The following is a 20,272-nucleotide window of genomic DNA, read 5'->3' as shown; positions in this document are numbered from 1 at the left end:
TGGCCATAGATTGAGGACTACCTGTATGGGAAGTTGAAATTCTGAAGTCCTTGACAATTTGGAACCAAAGTCTGGAGAAAGGTGTTAAGTTGCGCTCAGTGGCCAAACTAAATATGAGTCTTTCTTAAAAGATTGATGGAGGTAATATCTAGAGAAGGCTCATTTCAAGATATAACCAAGATAGAATTGTGGTTCCTCTGAGGTAAGTTGAAAGAAATCCCAAAAGATTCTGTTCTTGCACTGTACTCTGCTATAATAATCACTAGCATTTTGCCTCTATTAATAAATAAAGGGGAATATTTGTAGCTCAGGGTTGAAAGGAGGAGTCCTTGGTGGTCTCTCAGCTTGGTTGTTTTCTTGAAGCTATTTCATTACCCATTTCTAGGTAAGATCATCAGTGGCACTGAACTCGGAGACCACCAAGGACTCCTCAGAAATAAGATCAAATTAATAAATAGCTAAGCTTCTTAATAAAACCATTTATTGAATAATACACTAATAATCCTATCTAGTTCTACCTCTAGTAAGAACATTTTATAATTGAAAAAGGCAAAGAATGGGCAAAAGGCAGAATTCAATTTTGTTTTAGTGAATTGGGTTTATTATTATTATTATTATTATTATTATTATTATTATTATTATTATTGATGATGATGATAGACACTCTGAGGGTTTCTCCTTTAAGGACAAAAAGAACCACAAAATGGATTTTCATTTACTTCCTTTACAGCTCCCTCCTTTAACTCTAATCAGGTTACATTCAGGAAACAAGAAATTTGCGGACCTCATACCAAAAAATAAATGCAGCAAAAAATTATCCTTCCTACAAAATGAGGTCAATATTTAAAGAAAGAATAACTAATATTGTATTGGGGACACCGTACTTCTCAAAGTATATTGCACAGTAGAAAGAGAAGGTAAATGGGGTTCTGGAAAAGAGGTACAAGGTATTTCCATACTTGACTGTTTCTTGTTTTCCTGGCAAAGGTATATTGATACTACTGAACTACTGGATATTAACCTGCCCCCAACCCCGCATCACCCAGCCATTATTGGCATAAGGCCACATACTTCTTTCTCAAAAGCTATTACAGGTTGATGGAGCTCTGCAAAAACAATCCCTGATTAAAGGTGGGAAATACATATATTAGGATCAAGAGAATCAAAAACAGAGAGGAATTAGTAAAGCTGTCTTACTTGTGGTGAATGAAGTTCAGTTTCTGATCCAGACAAGGTGTTATCAGAAACTAAGGAAGTGTTTGATCCATTCAAAGTCACGGGAGAAGAAGCACTCTACGATGATAAAAGTTGACACAACACCATTAAAGGAGATCTTTAAAAGTGTAATTTGAAATACATTATCAAATTTGCTTTATCGTTAAATGTTCACTTAGACAGTATTTTATGAACTTTTCAAAAATTAATGGTGTAAGTTGCCTAGAATCACCGATGTGTTGATGGCTATATAAATTTTTTAATAATAATAAAAACAATCAACATTTGTCCAGCCCAGGTCCTTGGGAAGGACTTGATAGCTCGTTAAAAATGCCAATTCCAGTTTGAACATCTGGCTGACCATGCAATGAACCATAATAATAATGTAATGACAACTGAAGATACTGGGTTTCGGTGAAGATTTATATTTTATCACAGTGAGAAGGCTAGACAAAGATAAACTTGGCTGCCTGTTGAACATTGTTATGCAAGCCATCCTCTTTCTTCCTTTCTTAATGTTATCCTCAATTAGATATAAAATGGCAGATAACTGAAGGCAGCTTCTTTGGAAAGAAGTTTTGGTCTGCCCAATCATAGAAAACATTCCATCACTGATAATTACATTAAACAAGGAACGAATTAAAAAATGTCTAATTGCCCAACTTCTCAATGATTCTGGTTTGAATTTTGGAGGCTTAATTTAGTATCTCCCTGGTGTGCCATATTATAAGTAGGATTAAACAGGAACAGATGTAGTAAATATCTTGAAGGAATTTTATACACATACACATATACACACAGGTGGTTTTTTGGGGGGGAATCAAAATTCCATTTATTCATGTCTCTTTTGGAATCAGACTAGTTTAGAAGATTAGATATTTTTCACAGGAGGACAAATCCTAATACTAACCTCAGAAAATACAGGTAATCCTGAATTTATGACTCCAAAATTTCTTTTGCTCAGTGAGGCAGTTGTTTAGCCAGGACACATTTAGTCCAGTTTAGTGTTCTGATCGCCATTAGACTGAATCCCACAAGTAGAACATGATGGAATGTAATCTTCCCACTGAAGTTCTCCCAACAACTGGGAGTCAGGCATACTGTCCCTGATAGTACAGATTATATAGGTAGTTCTCAACATACGAAATAATTGAGCCCAAAATTTCTGTTGCTAAGCGAGGCAGTTGCTAAGTGATTTTTGCCTCATTTTATGAACTTTGTTGCCATAGTTTATAAGTGAATCACTTCAATTGTTAAGTTAGTAATACGGTTGTTAAGTGAATCTGGCTTCCCCATTGGCTTTGCTTGTCAGAAGGTTGCAACAATGATCACGTGACCGGTGTCACGGGACATTGAAACCGTCATAAATGAGTCAGTTGACAAGTGCCTGAATTTTGATCAAATGGCCATGGGGATGTTATAATGGCCGTAAGTGTGAAAAATGGTCATAAGTCACTTTTTTCAGTTCTGTTGTAACTCCAAATGGTCAATTAAACAAACTGCTATAAATTGAGGACTACCTATAGTGAGGATCCAAATAAGCCAATTTTCCCCCCTTATTGTCCTTCAAGAGACTGCTACTTTTTCCTGACACAGAAGAGTAAATTTAGCCCTGGCACACAATGGAGAAATAGAAATAAATTTTAGATCAAATAAATTATATTATATCTAAAAGTTGACATCTTTCTTCATAAATGACAACTCTCAATTTTACCTGCATTACTTGTTCAGGGAAGTCATTTTGGCTTGAAAGTTGTTCGTTAGAAGCTAAAAAATAAGAAGCTGGTTATAACTGTTTCCAATAAATTAAGAAAACTATCAGTTGGATAGTCCTGTATTAGGTAACACAGTGTTACCATTTCTAGATTTAAAAAGGCTGACAGCTATATTTATATTTAGCATTATTGATATGTATCTGAGTAGCTAGTCGAGACTAGACAAGACATTTTTAAAATCTTCAATTTGAAATCAAAATTAAAGATAACTCAAAATGTTTCATTAAATAAATAAAAATACTGCAGTATTTTTTTACACATCAGATTATCTCTTCAATATGTTGACATAGTTTAAATACAGCTTTGATACATTCTTTATTTTAATTAATGTTGAAATAGAAATTTTGGACAAAGATTCAAAATTAAGTTTTCATACAAACTCTTTTTATTCAAAAAATGTCAGACATTCAAATAAGTCATCTTAATTTGCCATAAGCATAATCAACTAGTTAAAATTAGAATATGAATGCTAATTTTCTTATTTTATTTTATTCTTTTATTTCCTTGTATGTATTTTTATTTATTTAAAAGTATTGAATAGAATTACCAGAAGAATCAACGGAAGAGGCTTGTGATGAACAGCCAGCACTTTGTGAAGGTTTATCAAAATCCAGAAGTGATTCCTTGAAAACAAAAATGTTACTCTTTTGAATGTATATATGTATAAATATAAACACATACACATTTATATATACAACTAAAAGACCCCAAAAGCAAGATAACATAATCTAAAAGTGTAGCATTTGTTTAACAATCAAATAAATGGGTAAATATTACATATTTCAGTCTAATTAATGTTTTACTGAATATCCTGTTTTCATGGCCATAAAGCTGACTATTAACATTATAATTTTAGGATCCTAATTTATAAGTAAAATTTGAACATATTGAGAAATATTTCTCTCTGGTCTTGATTTTAAAATAGGCCAGATAAAATCCTGCTGAAAACTCACAATGCAAAAATAATTCATCTTTTCAAGATCACTGATATCACTGGGCCAATATGAGAGAGAGATGGAAAATTTCAGAATCTACCTTATATTTGATGTATTCAGAGATATGGCCTCAAAATTTTTGATACTTTATATATATAAAAAAGTATGTCATTCTTCCTTTATATTATTACCTTTCCTGTTCATCATCAATTCCCTTATATTAACCAATAAACCTTACCTGCATGAAGTTGTAAGTCCCCTGAATTTGAATCATCAAATCTTGCAGTTTTTCCCTTCGGAGTACTGGATCCTTTGGCAGGCTAGAAGTAGAGCAAAACTCTGCAGCTGTTTGGTGCACAGGCTTAGCTACCTAATATGACAGAAAAAGGTAAGCAGTGGAGAAGGGCATATAACTGCACAGAGCACTCGGCTCTTTTCAGGTTCCTTAAATCAGGCTTTCTAAACTCTTTGCCATTACATTTCCCTTATAGTGCAATCTAATCTATATCTCCTTCCTAAAAATACGAACAAGCAAATCTGAGCCGTTTTATGTTAGAGGCCTAAAACAGCCCTCACAGTGACTCAGTCCTTAGGCCCTTCCTTACCTAGGAGGAAGCTGGCCGCTCAAAAGAGGGCCATTGAGCAGCTACCATAGATGCAATGAGAGCAGAAAAGCAGAGCCATTTTGCTGCTCTGACTCTACAAATCAAGTCCTAATACGGGATATTACTGAGTTTGCACAAAACACTAAGTCCAAGCAAAACAAACCAGATTAAGGTTCAGCATACTATATGAAGCTAACCACTTTTTACTGTTTTAAAATGAGCTTTTTAAGTTTTTCAGTGTCTATCTACTTGAGCTCTTATCTCAAAATTCTCAAGGACTGGGAATAATATGCATAACTAATATAAAGCTGTTTCAAAGGTAGAAAGTTAATCCATTTTTATACAATGGATTTTTATCTAGTCAACAATTTGAACTTGGAATATGTAATCATTTAAAGGCCTTGACCCTCCTGACCTTCCAGAAGAGCCTAAAGGCCTGGCTCTGCCAGTTTAGTGTGGGGCTCCAACGGGGGGAGTATCACAGTAGAGGTGGCTCTCCTTCTATGACACTGATTACTTTCTTAAAAAGGCTAAAGCAGAATACTGTTTTTTATGCAGAAATATAGTATCAACTCATACAAATATTTTAAATACTTCAAAATATTGTAGTAATTTGACTAGCACACCTGCATGACATTTTGGATATTCCTGGGTAATTTACATGATTCTCCAATTGACTGAAAGCTCTCTTTTTTCTTTGATGCATCAATGCTGCTGTGTTCATTTATTCCACCTGTCTTTCCAGCCTATAGAAGCCAAAAAAAAATCTATTTATTAGATCTCAATTCAGCAACAAGCATTGAAAGCCAAGATTTCCTTCTGCTAAAAACTGATGTATGTCAAGTGCTTGTACTGTTTTGTGAGCCTCAATAGGGTGTCAAGGTTTCTTCTCTTCAGCCTAGAATCTACATAGAAAAACCACTGAATTACCAATAGTATGTTGATAGAAATAGAAATAGATAATAGGTGAAGCAATTACTTTTCAAGCAAAGCACATTAATTTAAATGCTGTTGTTTATACCAACTCACTTCTTTTAGTTCCCCGTCAAGCTTCTTCTCAGTCTGATCCTTTGGTGCAAGATTCCCAACTCCCCAGATCTTAGGAGGATTCTGTAATGGCTGCTGGACCACTTGCTGTGATCTCTCAGATTTTTCCCAAACTTTTGGAGGCTGAGATTTTTGCTCAGCCTCTTCTCCTATACGTCCGACCCATGGCTTTTCAGTTTGCTGTTTCTTTTGTTCCATCTCGTCTCGGACACGTGCATCCCAAGGCTTCACAGGTTCTGTTTTTTTCAAAGTTTCCATATTAGTTTGAGACACCCACATTTTTGGCTTTTCCTGGTTTTGTTCCAATCCTCCTTTGGTTTTAGTTATCCAAGGCTTGGGACCTTCTTGCTTTGGTTCCTGCTCTTCTTTCTCTTTTGTCACCCAGGATTTGGAAGAGGCCTGCTCTTCTCTAACTGGGGCCACCCAAGGCTTTGGAACATTCTGTTTATGATCATCAACTTCTTGAAGAGGCGATTCCCAAGGCCGCGAAAGTTCCATCTTCTTCTTCCCTTCTTGATTAACAGATTCCAAAGATTTCATGGATTGTGGATTTTGCCTTTTCTGTTCCTGTTCTTCACCATCAACCAGCATTTCCCAGGACTTGGGGGGATCACTTTTTACAGCATGTTCTATTTCCCAGTGTTTGGTTCCTTCAGACTTGACAGTACGGTCTGCTTCAGGCAAATAGCGCCTATTAAGAAACTATGTAGTATAGACCAAAACAAAAAAGAAACACTTCAGTGGAATAGCATAAAATTCAGCATAAGCTGTATTAATGTGGACAGTAGTTCTCATCAGAGGGGCCAATAGATATCAATTAAAATATACCTTATTGCTAAAGCAACAAGTAAAGACGATAGAATCTCTAGTTTGTGGGAGGACATGTCTTAGGGCCAGTGAGGACATTTCCAAATTTTAGAGTACAGTAGAATCTCTGGTCATGAACACTTCTGACCAAGACCAAAAAATTCACAATTTTTTTTCCTGCGACCAATTTCTCCTTCCACGCCATTTTTTTTTTGTAAGCACCAAATTTCCAAAATTAGGTTTGGGTCATGACCAAATCGGGTTGCGACCAAAAGTATGGAATGAATTATGGTTGAGACCAGAGGTTTTACTGTACATTCATGGTACTTGTATAAAATGGCAGGTATTGCAGGAACACTTATTAATCCCAAAGTGGATACTGTATATCCAGTCAAAACATATTCACTTATCAGAAATAAACTAAAGAGGCTGTTGTCAATCACCCAAATTTATCTCCCCTCTCCAATATATTGCCTTCTCCTTTTGCATTTAGTGAGAACAGTAAGCAAAGCAAAACACTGCAGTCACACACGTTTTCCAAAAATGCCTATAAAGATGTTAAAAGCGAACACTTTGCAGCAAACTGGCTTCCCTTTCAGTTTTTTAATTAAAAAATATCTTAAAGGCAGGTGGCAGGAAGCTATCAAGGGAGGTGTCTGAAAACATTGGTAACTATGGAAACAGTATCTTTTCCAGTCCAAAATTAAGCTTCTCTGATTCTAGAATATATAGTCACCCAAGAACCAGTTGTTTTGGGTTCAGCAGAAGATACAAATCTAATAAATCTATAGGTTAACAATTTGCTTCTGAAGTAAGCCATCTACCTGCAAGCCATCTGTATCTAAAACTGCCATAATCTTGCAGTGGCTCAATCCCATATAAGGTTATTAGGACTACTTACTATGGTAAATTGTTATAACAACTTGCAGTTGAAGAAATGAATTAGGTAGTGTATATGGACAAGTGGAGAGGCATTAATAAGTATATATGCTTTTGGTATAGCATCTGTCAAATATTCATCTCATTCTTGAGTTTTATCCTTATGCATCTGATATGTGGCTATTTTAGATGCTATTTTAGAAATAGTATTGGAGAGTTTTGCTTTTATATTCTTTGCTTTCTTTAAATAGACCCCACTTTTCAAATGTCATTATCTTGCAACTGGATTAACTCTTTGTGTTTTTCACTGGCAAAGGTGACAGACAGATGAGACCGGAAGGAGGAGAGGTGAATAACACATTACTTCAAGATATTCCCAGCTCTCTGAAGCAGTGCCTCCCTGTGAACTGTGTTTATTAGTGAATGGGACTTTTAATTCCATCATGATGTTTTGCTTCATGAGAAGTTAAAAAGCTTGTCTGTCAGATTGGCTAGTTTCCCACTCCACTATTATTGCAGCTGGAAGAGATTGCCAAATTTAAGTATCTTCATAAATAAACTCAGCCTTCAATTCCTACTTCTGACCATTTAGATTCCCTCTTCTGTATAAAGTTAAAGGAACTGATCAATGTTTTTAAAATATTCAAGGAAACATGAAAAAAATAAAACATGCTTCTCTTAATCTTTATTTGTATCCTGCCTTTATTATTTTTACAAATAACTCAAAAACAGTGAACATATTCAACACCCAGAGCTTCCTCCTCCTGTTTTTCCCACAACACCAACTGTGTGAAAATGGGTTGGGCTAAGAGAATGTGACTGGCCCAAAGTCACCCAGTTGGCTTTAATGGCTAAAGTAGGACATGGAGTTATGGTCTCCTGCTTTCTAGACTGATGCCTTAACCACTTTATTTACAAACCTTCATTTTGGTCAGCTCAAAAATTACAAACTTAATGTAATCTTATCACTAAGATATAAAAGCTTAATAGCCTATAAACTGAGAAGATAAATAAAAATAAGGCACTTGCATAGTCAGTTTTTATAGACAATTTCTAGTCACTGCATATGGCAAATGTAATGGATATTAATGGATCTGAAATATTGTTATTTCAGAACTAATGAGGTGGATTCCTTTTACTACTTTATCCAACTATTGAGGGTTTTTTTTCTTTTACTGATTACATGTCAAATCCTGTACTTGAACAAACTAAGGCTGAATTGTATGCTTTAGCTTTTTAAATAACTTATGCAAGTTTTTTTTAATTAGGATAAGTTAAACATAACATTTGATCAGAAATTTAGAATAAATATAGTGCTTTATTAACAGATTTTTCAGCATATCCCAAAAGCCTTGTAAAGCCAATTGTTAGACATGACCTGGGATAGGCAGGTTTCTCTGTTAAATCAGAATTCACACAAAACTAGGCTGGTTTCCTAATACTTTGTATTTAATAAGTAAACCCAAGAAGGCCAATTAATATAGTAAGTAGACATGACTCTTCCCATCCCCAGTTAAAGAACAAGGAAAAAGTTTGCTTGAAAAAATTTGAAACTTCCCAGAAGCAGCAGTTAGCTATGAGGAAGAATGTAAACACATTGTAAGACCTGGGAGGAATCCAAGCCTGCCAGATGTAGTAAGTACAATTTAGAGCAGGTCAGAACTTATTTGGTACTTGATTTATTTTAGAGCTATTTTTAGTTCAAGCCCCTTCAATCTACATTCTGCACAGGTCTACTTTTATTTGAACTTGCTTTGTGGCTCATTTGTGGGGTTTTTTTTTGCTGGTGTGGATTTATTAAGTATTATTTTACAAACTATTTTGGTGCCAGTTTATGTCATTGTTAATTTTAAACTTGTGATGTGCCTCAGAAAAACTTAGGATTCTTCAGAATTACCAAATACCAATGATTCCCTGATACTTTTTCAAATAATAGAAATTTTCCATCTTTGACCTCGCTCAATGAAGGGAGGGAGGAAGGAAGGAAGTTAGTTTAGCAAACACAAGTTGAAGTCAATAATTACAAATGAAAATCAATTTATTTTGTTGGAACTTGAAATTCTTCAAGATTTTAAAGAGATTTTTTATTTGCAAAGCTTATAATGGAAGTTATATTAAAAGCTACTTATAACCCCACTACATTACTTGTTATGTATCAGATAATATGGTAGACTTACTTCTTGAGGTTGTATTTCAGATTGAACATGCTGCCTTTGAGATTCTGGAAACAAACAAAAAAGCAACTTTAATTCAAGTACTTGCAGAAGCAAGTGCTGCAATTGTGTTAAGAGAGTCAAGTTAATTAACACAATATATTATAATTTGTTAACCATAATTTATGACATATTTGGCTCACTTCACACAATGTATTAAGACAAAATCAATACATTAGATTACGGCAAGATATGAACCCAGACTCAGATTTTGGACTGAGTGGCTTCAACCACAATTCTGTTTCCTATTCCAAGTTAGCAATGTGCAGTACTTTATTTATCTCAGTACAAATCACACACATTGTTACTATTGTATGCATGGGTTTGGGCAATCTTGGTCAAAATGCATGGTACAATAAATTTCTAATCACAAAACAAGTTTTGCAGATTTGTACTTTGGCTTATCATTTTTGTGCAGATTCCTACCAATGCTTTATGACTATGTTCCTCAAAAATTCTTAAAATACATGAATGTCTAATCACAGGCAAACAATGCAATCATTATTAAATTCTGACCATATTCTATTCTTAGGAATTGAAAGCAATTTGCACATCTTTTCCTCCTTAAATTTCATCCTGATGTATAACTTGTGAGATCAATCAGGTCAGCGACTGGCCTAATGTTGTTCTGGACACTTTTGTGGCTTAAAACATTTAAAAGGGTGCTTTCTGAAGCCTAATCCCAACACCCAAAACCATAATGCAACACTGGGTTTCATTTTCTTTCAATCTAAAATTAAAGCATTTGGCACAGATGCTATAATAACAGACCGCACATCTGTGAAGCTTATATCCCTATCTTACAATAATTTAAAAACATTTCAAATGAAGTTTGAATTTATCTTTATTGAATGAAAATGTTATTACGTCGATAGGGGAGAGTAGATTTTTTTCAGATTAACAGTGACTTAATTAAATTACTGTCAAAACCTGTCAATATTGAAAAATGTGCTAACCCAAGTTAAGTGGAGACAGTAATCTTAAGAAGTGTTTTTTATTTAAACAATTTAGTAATGGTTTGCTTAGTTATCTTCTATTTTGGACACATATGAGAAACCAAGTTTTTTTAACTCAAAAAAATCTCCATTTATTATGGGTATTGAAAAAAAAATATAATTATGTAATAGAATTTACATTAATGTAAAATATAATATATTAAAATCCAATTAGAAAGAAAAATAAATAGAATAATAAAATACAAGTATCAGTGTTTAACAAGTACTTATGATTAATCATATACTATAAAACTGTTGTATAAAAATGTAGCAAGAACTTACTCAATTGTACATGATAAATTATATAAAATGACATTAAAAACTAAGAGATGCCAAATTATCTTTTGTTTTAATCAGTTTAATAATAGCTGTTTTGTTTCACTGTTTGTTAATGATAAAAGCTCTGAAACTAAATTTGGCAACTTTAAAAAATAAAGCTTTATACTTTTGTAATATCTGCAACAAAAAAATGAAATTCTTATGTACTGCAATATGTACTTAGAAGTGGAATTAAATGCAGGTAATACATTCCATCATAAAACCAGCACTACTGTAAAGCAATACATGATCCACAATTTCAACAAATCCTGAAAGACAGGAATAAAGGTTCTCTGTAAAGTGGACACATTGGTATTTTCACTTCAAGGTGGCTGAAGGTGTCATGTTAAAAGCAGGAGCCGCCAGCCTTGGCAACTTTAAGACATGTAGACCTCAACTACCAGAATTCCCCAGCCAGACACAGGTCTTGCCAAGGTTGGACACCCGTGCTCTAAAGGCCTCACAGAATTTTGAAGAAGAAAGATTTTGTACTTAGTTGTACATTATGTGATGGAATTGCATAGCGGATGTACAAATGTCCATTTTTGCAGAAAAAAAATCCCCCAAATCAGTGTCATGGACTTCCCGGTAGACTTGATTTATTCCAAATTGTTTTCTCAACTCTTCTGTATCTAATTCAAGCTGAGACTACAAAGGTTCCAATAGTATTAGATTTTTATTTGATGAAATATTTTAACTCAATAATCATAATCCAGCAACTATTAGAGAGAGCACATTTGATATGGTACATTGGAAACAGATCTTGAACTCTCTAAAAAAAGTTTTACATTTTCGATCAACATACTTTATTGCAACCCTCGCTCTGTAATTTCAAAATATGGTTTTTCCTTTATAGTATGTTTATATCCAAGTGTGAGGCCTATGCATGCCAAAAAGCAGCTCGAGAGAGCCAGGGGCGCCCCTCGGAAGCTCCGTTTTGAGTTACAAAGTGCCAGATGAGGCCTGGGCATGCCAAAACAGAGCTTCAGAGGGGTGTACACAGCTGAGAGGCTGGAGAGGAGACAGCTTGCTAGATCTTCACACAGTAAGTGATCTGGTGTGGCAGGTTGGGAAGCAATTGTGGGGAGCATGAGGTATTCAGTAGATCAGATGTTTAGACTGTATTTGGCATTATTATCCACCCAGGGTCCCTCCCAAGGATCTGGTATCCTTCGAATAAGCAGGCAAAATGTTTGATGGCATTAAAGATATTGCAGGATGTATTATTGTTATTATTAATTAAAGGCCACATGACACTGAATAGTTTACTGTACAAAATAAAAACAGAAAAAAAGAGTACTGATAAACCAGAAAATATTTGCAAAAAATAATGGGAAGGAAAATAACATTTGAAAATTAACCTAATCTAACAACTTCAGCAGTATCTGTAATCCCACTTGTCTAAAATGTATCATGTACATTTCTAATTTGTTTACAAGAGGTTTTGGAGATTTAAAAATCTTCAAATTTCAAAGCACCAATCTAGGCGAAAAAGTTACATACCACACTGGCCTGGTTTGGAGAGTCGTAAGTTATTTCAAGAAATGAGTTAGCACTTTTACCTGGGAATGTAGCCTATCTGCCTGCAAATGGTCAATTCAGAAACCTTTAACAATTAGCTTAGAAACTATGTTACCAACTTCAAAGCAATTAAACCCAATTCCACCCTGAAATTTAATACAATTCAAACTAAATGAACACAGTATGGTTAGAGCTTTAATTTGAATTGCAAATGTATTATGTGCAAAGGATGGACTCCAACCTGTTTTTTAAGAAAAATATATTTCTGCAGATGTTGTCCCTGATGTGCAGTTTCACAAAAGGTTATAGGCTAGAAATAAGTTATTGATTTTTCAGTGGCATTTTCTTTGAGTCAAATGGGACTCATGATGACTTCATTCACACCATGTCTTGGGAATTTCTAGGTGTCTTCAGGGACATTTTTAATTTCCCGAGTCTTATTTTACAGCCTTGATACAAGCCCATTTTAACCTGAAAGTCCAGACAAGGTCAATCATGTAATTTAAGATTTAAATGTATACATTACCTATTTCATTGACAGACTCTGGTTTTGACAACTGTTTGGGTTTTTCAAGCATTTCTTCTTTCAATTCCTCTTTTTCTGGTTTGTTGCAAGGTGTAGGAATGTTTTCAAAATATCCAGAATCTATCAGTTTAGATAACAAATCCTTCAGATGCTTATCTAAAAGAAAAGGTGCTCAATATTAAATGATATCCCTAAAGTATTTTAAAACTCTGGCTAGCAGAAACCACTCATCTTAAAAAATAAATATTTCAAGTTAGTGACATGTATTTTGCAGGTATCTAAATCATGGTTTCCTCAATAGCGGTATCATCCATTACTGGAAACTGTCACACCTTATATAGACAATACTAACCCAGGATTTCAAATCCTGCTTTCCTGCCCAAGCCATAATGACCTAGTTTCCAATGGGTGGATTTTCAAATGCTAAGCAAAAAGCAAATAAACCATATTATAGCTTGACAAAATAACAACAGAGCCTCTTTCTACTCACAGGTTGTCCCAACCACTATTTTTTCACTGCCTTCTAGCAGGTCCCAGAAACAGAGTGATGACTGCTCCATTTGGTCTTCAACGCTTAAAATGAAAAGAAAGAAACAAAGTTTTCAAAAAAAATAGTTTGTAATCAAGTTTTAATCAATAGGTTGGCTTGCTATTTATTGCTAAGTTAGCTGGTAACAGACCTTTTCTTAGCAAAGTTCAAACTAAGGCAACTGAAAAATGTTCCATATACTTCATACCAGCTAAATATGCCAATCTAATTTCCTGTAAGTAGGAGATGGATACTAAAACAAGGTACACTTTTTTATGTATTTGGAAATAATACATTTTTGCCTGAAATTCTGGTTTTGTATTTGATAGCAGCATGATAACATCCATTTATATATTCCAGTCCAAGAGAATTTAACTGAGGCTGAAATGCTACATTTTAAGGAATATCTTCAAAAAAAATTTTAATAGGAAAGTCATGCTCGTATTTCTGTAAAACTAGGTACATCAATCTGATTTTTTTGAATATGAATGTGATTGAAAAATGTTGTATTACATAGTTCTAGACTGAAGAGATTAAAATTACATCTAAGAGTAACAAAACAGTATATTGATAAATCAATCTAGTCATAACAGAGTACATATTACTAAAATAATTTTTTCATTTGATACTGTATGACATTTCCTTGTCAAGGCAACCGAGTACATATGGGCAGCCTGTGTAGTCTTAAGGTATGTATTATGCCAGAATTATGCAGGTTGTCCTCATACAGATTTGAAAGTTAATTTAATCAAAACCCACTGCCCACTAAAATCTACCTGTTGCTCAAGGTGATGCCAGTTATACGCCAAGCATGGCAAACTAAGAGCAAATAACAACTTTTCTTGCTTGATGCAATTATACCAAACAGGAGAAGTAAGTCAAAAAATGCACAAAAGAAACATTTCATTTCTCTGTGACGAGGAAACAAACTACATCAGGGAGTACATCCTGAAGGGGTTGCCAAAACTGAATCCAGCAACAAGACAAACCACCAATGGTTTAAAACCAAATTTTCAATATGCTATTGCAAAATTTATTTGATTTAAAGGTAAAGTAAGAAAAGTTACCTAACAGTTTCATTTCTTCCTGAACATGTCAATTTTGCAAACTTAATGAGGTAGTCTAATTCTTTAGAAGGCAAGTATATTGCACCATTCAAGCCACTTCTGAAGTCTTTCTGCACATGCTCTTGAGTAAAATTCTGCAGCACATACTGGACCTGCAGTATTGTGCGGAGCTTTTTCTTCTCTGCTTCAAGTTTCAGTAAGGTTTCTCTTCGTTGCGCTTTCCGCTGTGCTTTTAGTAGCTGTATCAATTTGAAGAAGAGATTGGTGGTGGGTTCATTAAAAGGGTCTAAACAACGGACAGACTGAAGCTCAGGAAAATACCTTCAGCCAATGATCATTTTAACCACATTTTTAAGGAATTTCCCAAATTTCAAGCTTTTACAAACACTAATGCCTAAAATGCAAGCAATTTAATTGTCAGTATATCCTATATCAAAGTAATATGGGCCATATTATGTACGTTTCTTTTAAGTTTATGTTTGTAGATACAGGTAATCCTTGACTTACAGCCACAATTGAACCCAACATCTCTGTGGTTAAGTGAGACATTTGTTAAGTGAGTTTTGCCCCATTTTATGACCTTTTTGTCCCAGTTGTGAATCACTTTAGTTGACAAGTTAGTAACACAGTTGTTAAATGAATCTGGTTTCCCCATTGACTTTGCTTGTCAGAAGGTCGCAAAAGGGGATCACATGACCTTGAGACACAGTAATGGTCATAAATGTGAACCAGTTGCCAAGTATCTGAATTTTGATCACATGAACATGGGGATGCTGCAAAGGTTGCAACTGTGAAATATGGTCATAAGTCACGTTTTCCAGAGCCGTTGTAACTTTCAACAGTCACTAAACAAACTGTTTTAAGTTAAGGACTACCTGTACAATAAAACATCCTACATATACATATCATGACTGGTCAGAAGCAGCTTCTCTGCCATGGAAGAGGCATAATTCAAGTCTGTGATTATTTTAGCAGTGGGGAAAAAAATCTAATTCTTCACACATTTTCTGAGTCAACTTAATTACCTAATAACACAATTATATGCTGTACTCACTTCTTGACTTAGTCCAGAAAATGTCTTCTGAAGTTCTTTAGCAAACTCCAAGTTATGTATAACTTCTTCATATTTTTCAACAGCTTCCTGCAATTAGTCAGTTTTTATTCATTTAAAAATGCATCTAGGTTTATTGAGATGGATCTTGAAGTACCTCAGATAAAATGTATGGTATATTTGGGTGGATTAAAACACTAATTTGATTTTACTATGTTTTCTGCCCCTGGCTTACACTCAAAATGAAACACAAGTAAAAAATCAGCCAATTTTATTTGATCAGGATTTATTTGCTTATACAGCATTCTGGCTAATTTTAAACAAGCATTCTATTTTTCATATTGATCAGAATAAATACTCTTCATATTTTGATTTGGGCAAGATCAATATTTTAAAACATGAATATTTTATCAATAAAGTTTCCACATCATGTTAAAGTGTTGAAACAGCCCCCCACCCAGTTATAACATGTTTAACATGAAAGAGGACTTTGGCTGACTTTTATAAAAAATAAACTTAAACAAGCAACAACCATTAAGTCTTAGGGAGGATTAAGCGACATTTTAAGAATTATGACATTTGTGACTATTTAAATAAAAGATTATTGAAAGAAACTCACATGAACATAGACATTGTTGTAAACACAGCACTAAGAGTATATACCACATAAAAATTTATAAATAACTTTATAATAAAATTTTGTTCAGTAAAACAAAAAAGTATTAAAAAATTCTAAATATTAAAAATTAACTAGTATCTTTTCAAAGGACTATATTTCAGTTTAAAATAATTATTTCTATTTGTAGTATGGCAGATATCTCCAAGGTAGCCCTTAAATACATCAAGAGTATTACAATAATTGATTTCTTCCATTTTTTATTTTGAACAATACATGATTATTGCACCAGCAATCCTAGTTTGTTTCTTTAGTTTTTGCATGATAACTTTTCTGTGTTTTTATTTACCAATTTGTATGTTGCCTCATAGTAGCTGGAAAGCTATTTCATACCAGCTAAATATGCCAACCCAAATATTTAAAAGAAATTTAAATATTTAACTTAATAGTAGGAATTTCCACAACAGGAACCTGGAATAATGCAAATTGGATTGCATGTCTAAATTGGATCATTGCTATTAAAATATGCTTTTGTAATTTTAGCAATATACAACCAACCCAAGAAGTATTAACCAAAACTTTCTAATTCATCTTTATACCTCAGTTCTAAATCAGCCACAACTCTCTATTTTGCAACAGTACATGAAACAAAACTTTAGATTATTGAATACCTAACTTTGTTTCTGCCAATATCACTATTATGAATTCAAAATAGATTCTGCATGGCATCAAGTTCCAAACATTTAAGCAGAAACCTTGTAAAAGAAAAATTAAACTTAAAGCATGTTGTCTAACGTTTTGGCTTGTCTTGGCCATTGGGTGACATATAAAATGTATAATACAATTAATATAAATAACATTCCCTTTTTTATATCTTGTGGGGTTGCATTACTAGCTGTCTAGGACCACATGCAGATAGACACCCCAGCATCTAAGCAATTAATAAAGTATCAACTAGATAGTATGTTTAAGATAATACACTTTAAAATATCACAGTGTTTTTTATTTGCACAAATTACATGAGCAAGTATGATCTACCATGACTCCTTCTAAAATTTTTTGAAGTACTTCAAACGCCACTCAGAAAATCTTTAGCATGAATTTCCTCTTACCAAAACATTAATTCTGTCTCCAATGGAATCTTCCAAGTGTCATTTGATTACTTTTTGCTGTTCTATAAGGAATTTCAGGAGCTGTCATCCCAAATACAATGGAAGGCTCCCAGGTTATAAAAGTCTGCAATTATAGTACTATTTGAAAGATCATGGCAATTGATTTTGCTAATACATACAGATTAACCAAATTTGTTCAAGTACCTTATATTTGGAAATCTCTTTAAATACTCAGAAACATTTTTTGGCTATATTGTAAGGTACTCAGACAATGCTGCAGGAAATAAGAGAAGGCTATAAAGAGCAGATGAGACAGGTCCATTCTACTGACAATGTCCACAGCTCTTATATCTAAGAGGTATAAGTTATGGTTTGCACAAACATGCTAAGTTAAAATGTTATTGTCTCATTTGTTGATTAGCATGGTTTGAACCCAGTACCATTACTTTATCCCTTTATCAACTGGCTAAAGTAAATCAACAGGCCAAAGTAAATTATAGGTTATAGGTGAGGAACTTGAATGATGCAGAGTTTCACTGAAAGGAACATGTTTCATTTCCCAGAAGCCTTCTATTCCCATTAGTGTTAAACTTTATCACATTTTATTTATTAAAGCCTATATTTTCTGCTAAGTCTTAACAAAAAGAACCCCAAGTTTTTCTATATACACTCGGTATATAGCAGGAATTTAGCCTAGCTAGCTAGATATATGCACATGTGGCATTCCTACCACATGCCATTTAACTTGATCAAGAGTAGCTGTAAAAAAAGTTGATAAAACAATAAAAATGAGGTATAAAAACAGATACCTTACCAACTGATCTTGATTGAGGACCTCCCCCCTTTTCAGGCGATCCCTGTAGTCTTCTAACTTGAGCTGCAAACATAAGCCAAACAAGTATGAACAAGTTTTTTCTTCAGACACAGGCCAAGCTTGAACCACACAAACACCATTAATTGCAACATTCATTGCTACCATATATTATATCATGCTATTGTAAGGTTAACTTTCAATCTGACATTTTTGGAAAATATACCAGATATTTAAGTGCACTGCATTAGAGATCAGTGAAACAATAAATCAAAAAGTACCCTTTACAATTCATTGCTGCAGTCCAGGCTCTATACAGGAGATTGCAAACAGAGCTAATATGACCTAGCATTTCTCTAAACACAGAAACAGTGTTTTAGGACTGTTGATGAATAGAAATGTTAGAATATCAAAAGCACCATTGTGATTTAGAGATAATATATATATTCACAGCTAACTACAGCCTTTTAACATATTTAAATCTCTTGCAGCTATATTGTAAAGCAATCTTTCAACAGAAAGAAAGGGATTAATGAAGCATGAAGTTATTTCCAGTCAGGCAGGTTTCATTACACTGACAGCACAGAAATTACACAGTAATTCAATGTAACTTAACTTATACTTTTTATTACAAGGGACTGTTGTATAATAAAAAACACAGTAAAGAAATGAATATGTATGTCATATCTACTTAAAACCTATTCCTCTGTAGTCACAAAGCTATCTTAAAATTAAATGTAAAGTCCATCTTAACATTTCTTTTAAAAGCTGCAAATATCTAAAGAAAAGTAACTACCCATACACTTATTCTGGATAGAGCAAATTATTTTTTTATAAGCAGTAAATAAAATTACTTCCCCTGAGCACCTTGCTTTCCAAATCTATAAGCAAAGGCAGATTATACAGTGAAAGCAATTATGGTCTTACAATATTATTTCTTGCACTTTATTAGTTTAGAAAAATATCCCTACCTTCTTTTTCTCGATATTCCTAATCTTGTGTTTCAAGCAGATAAGTCCATTATCAATGTAAGTCTCGTATGCCTGAGAAGCTGTGGCTGCAGAATTCAAAGCTGCCTGCAGGGGGCTCATGGGAGGCTGGTTATCCCCTCGAGGACCTTGAGTCACCTGCTGCTTATCTGGCTTCATGCTCTTCTCTTCCCCTTCCTCAGAGTGGCATGAAGGTGAAGGGCGGCGGAGGGGGGACTGTGAAAGTTGCACCATTGGAACGGCTAGGGCTGCAAAAAAAAACAACTGGGGCTGATTAGCTGTTCCCTCCCTCACAGCATCTTTAAAGCAAGCAGCATGGCATAAATATGCAAGTAACCATCTGCTGTGTGCCTTCAACAGAAAATACCTTATACACTGCAATGCAAAAGATGTTTCCAGAACCACAGAACTTTCAAGGAACAAATTATGTTCTCCTTTAAATGTGGAATACAGGCATCACTTTAGAAACTCTCAAAGGATACTCACTACAGCATTTCAGTGTTAAGGAATTGCAAACTTCACAGCTCCTTAATCAAGAGTCCTTTAGAAGAACCAACATTCTTCATGCTTCAATTTCTCCTGATTTGCTGTTATTGTCCTAGTATAGTGCTAACAGCCATATCCACTAAGGACCATCTACAATTCACACCAAGCCAAAAACACACTATGGTTTCATCTATACAGAATTCAATTCCAAACTCTTCTTTCTTTAAAATTCCAGAGATATTTAAGAAGCCCGTGGGCTCTTGTTCAATGCACTAAAAACGCAGGATCTGGAATGAAAGGTTAGCAGCAACCTACAGGGAGACAGAGAGGCCAGAGAAAGCAGCGAAACCTTTGCCCTTCCTGTCTTGTTTGATGACCAGGGAAGCATAGAATTAATACCGACAGTTGGCACCTGGTAGAACAAGGCTACACTGCACCAGCATCCCTTGAAATAAAAATACAAACTTCCAAATGGACAGAAGCCCTCCGATACAGAAGAAACCAAATATTGGGAGTACCTTTGTATGCATGTGTGCGCTTGTGTGCATGCTTCTGGGCATATACAGTATAAGCATGTGCAAGTGTGCTTTTGAAGACTAAAGTCCCATTTTACAAATGTTTATACCATCATCCAGTGGAATGAGAGAAGGAGTAAAAGGTAAATCAATCAGCATTTTTTTTCCTCTTTCCAAAGCGGAGAAACAAGCAGTCCCTTACTCTAAAGGCAATTAAGAGGAACACAGCTCCACCACCTCATCCAAAGCCTACTAGGAAC

The 20,272-nt window shown here is 34.5% G+C and overlaps 1 protein-coding gene across 13 annotated transcripts in view; it reads right to left on the bottom strand.

The window, feature by feature from the left end:
• CAPRIN2 (caprin family member 2) overlaps positions 1-20,272 on the bottom strand; it is a 31,032-nt gene that overhangs the window by 10,201 nt on the left and 559 nt on the right. For 10 of the 13 annotated variants that reach the window (XM_087935014.1, XM_087935004.1, XM_087935007.1 and 7 more), the window contains exons 2-14: positions 18,994-19,259; positions 18,026-18,088; positions 15,487-15,573; positions 14,433-14,671; positions 13,327-13,409; positions 12,837-12,992; positions 9,441-9,484; positions 5,560-6,279; positions 5,157-5,276; positions 4,164-4,295; positions 3,538-3,613; positions 2,930-2,982; positions 1,198-1,293 (exon numbers count right to left, since the gene is read on the bottom strand). In XM_087935014.1, coding sequence (XP_087791140.1) covers positions 1,198-1,293; positions 2,930-2,982; positions 3,538-3,613; positions 4,164-4,295; positions 5,157-5,276; positions 5,560-6,279; positions 9,441-9,484; positions 12,837-12,992; positions 13,327-13,409; positions 14,433-14,671; positions 15,487-15,573; positions 18,026-18,088; positions 18,994-19,245 — 2,121 coding nt within the window. In that variant the 5' untranslated portion in view covers positions 19,246-19,259. Of the gene's footprint in view, positions 1-1,197; positions 1,294-2,929; positions 2,983-3,537; positions 3,614-4,163; positions 4,296-5,156; positions 5,277-5,559; positions 6,280-9,440; positions 9,485-12,836; positions 12,993-13,326; positions 13,410-14,432; positions 14,672-15,486; positions 15,574-18,025; positions 18,089-18,993; positions 19,337-20,272 lie in introns of those variants that run through there. The other 3 variants (XM_087935008.1, XM_087935005.1, XM_087935012.1) reach the window with 3 other exon arrangements.

The sequence above is a fragment of the Pseudonaja textilis genome, chromosome 5 (assembly GCF_049901715.1).
Source record: "Pseudonaja textilis isolate UNSWEBS1 chromosome 5, rPseTex1.2, whole genome shotgun sequence".
Lineage (NCBI taxonomy): Eukaryota > Metazoa > Chordata > Lepidosauria > Squamata > Elapidae > Pseudonaja > Pseudonaja textilis.
This window is presented reverse-complemented; position numbering and strand designations above follow the sequence as displayed.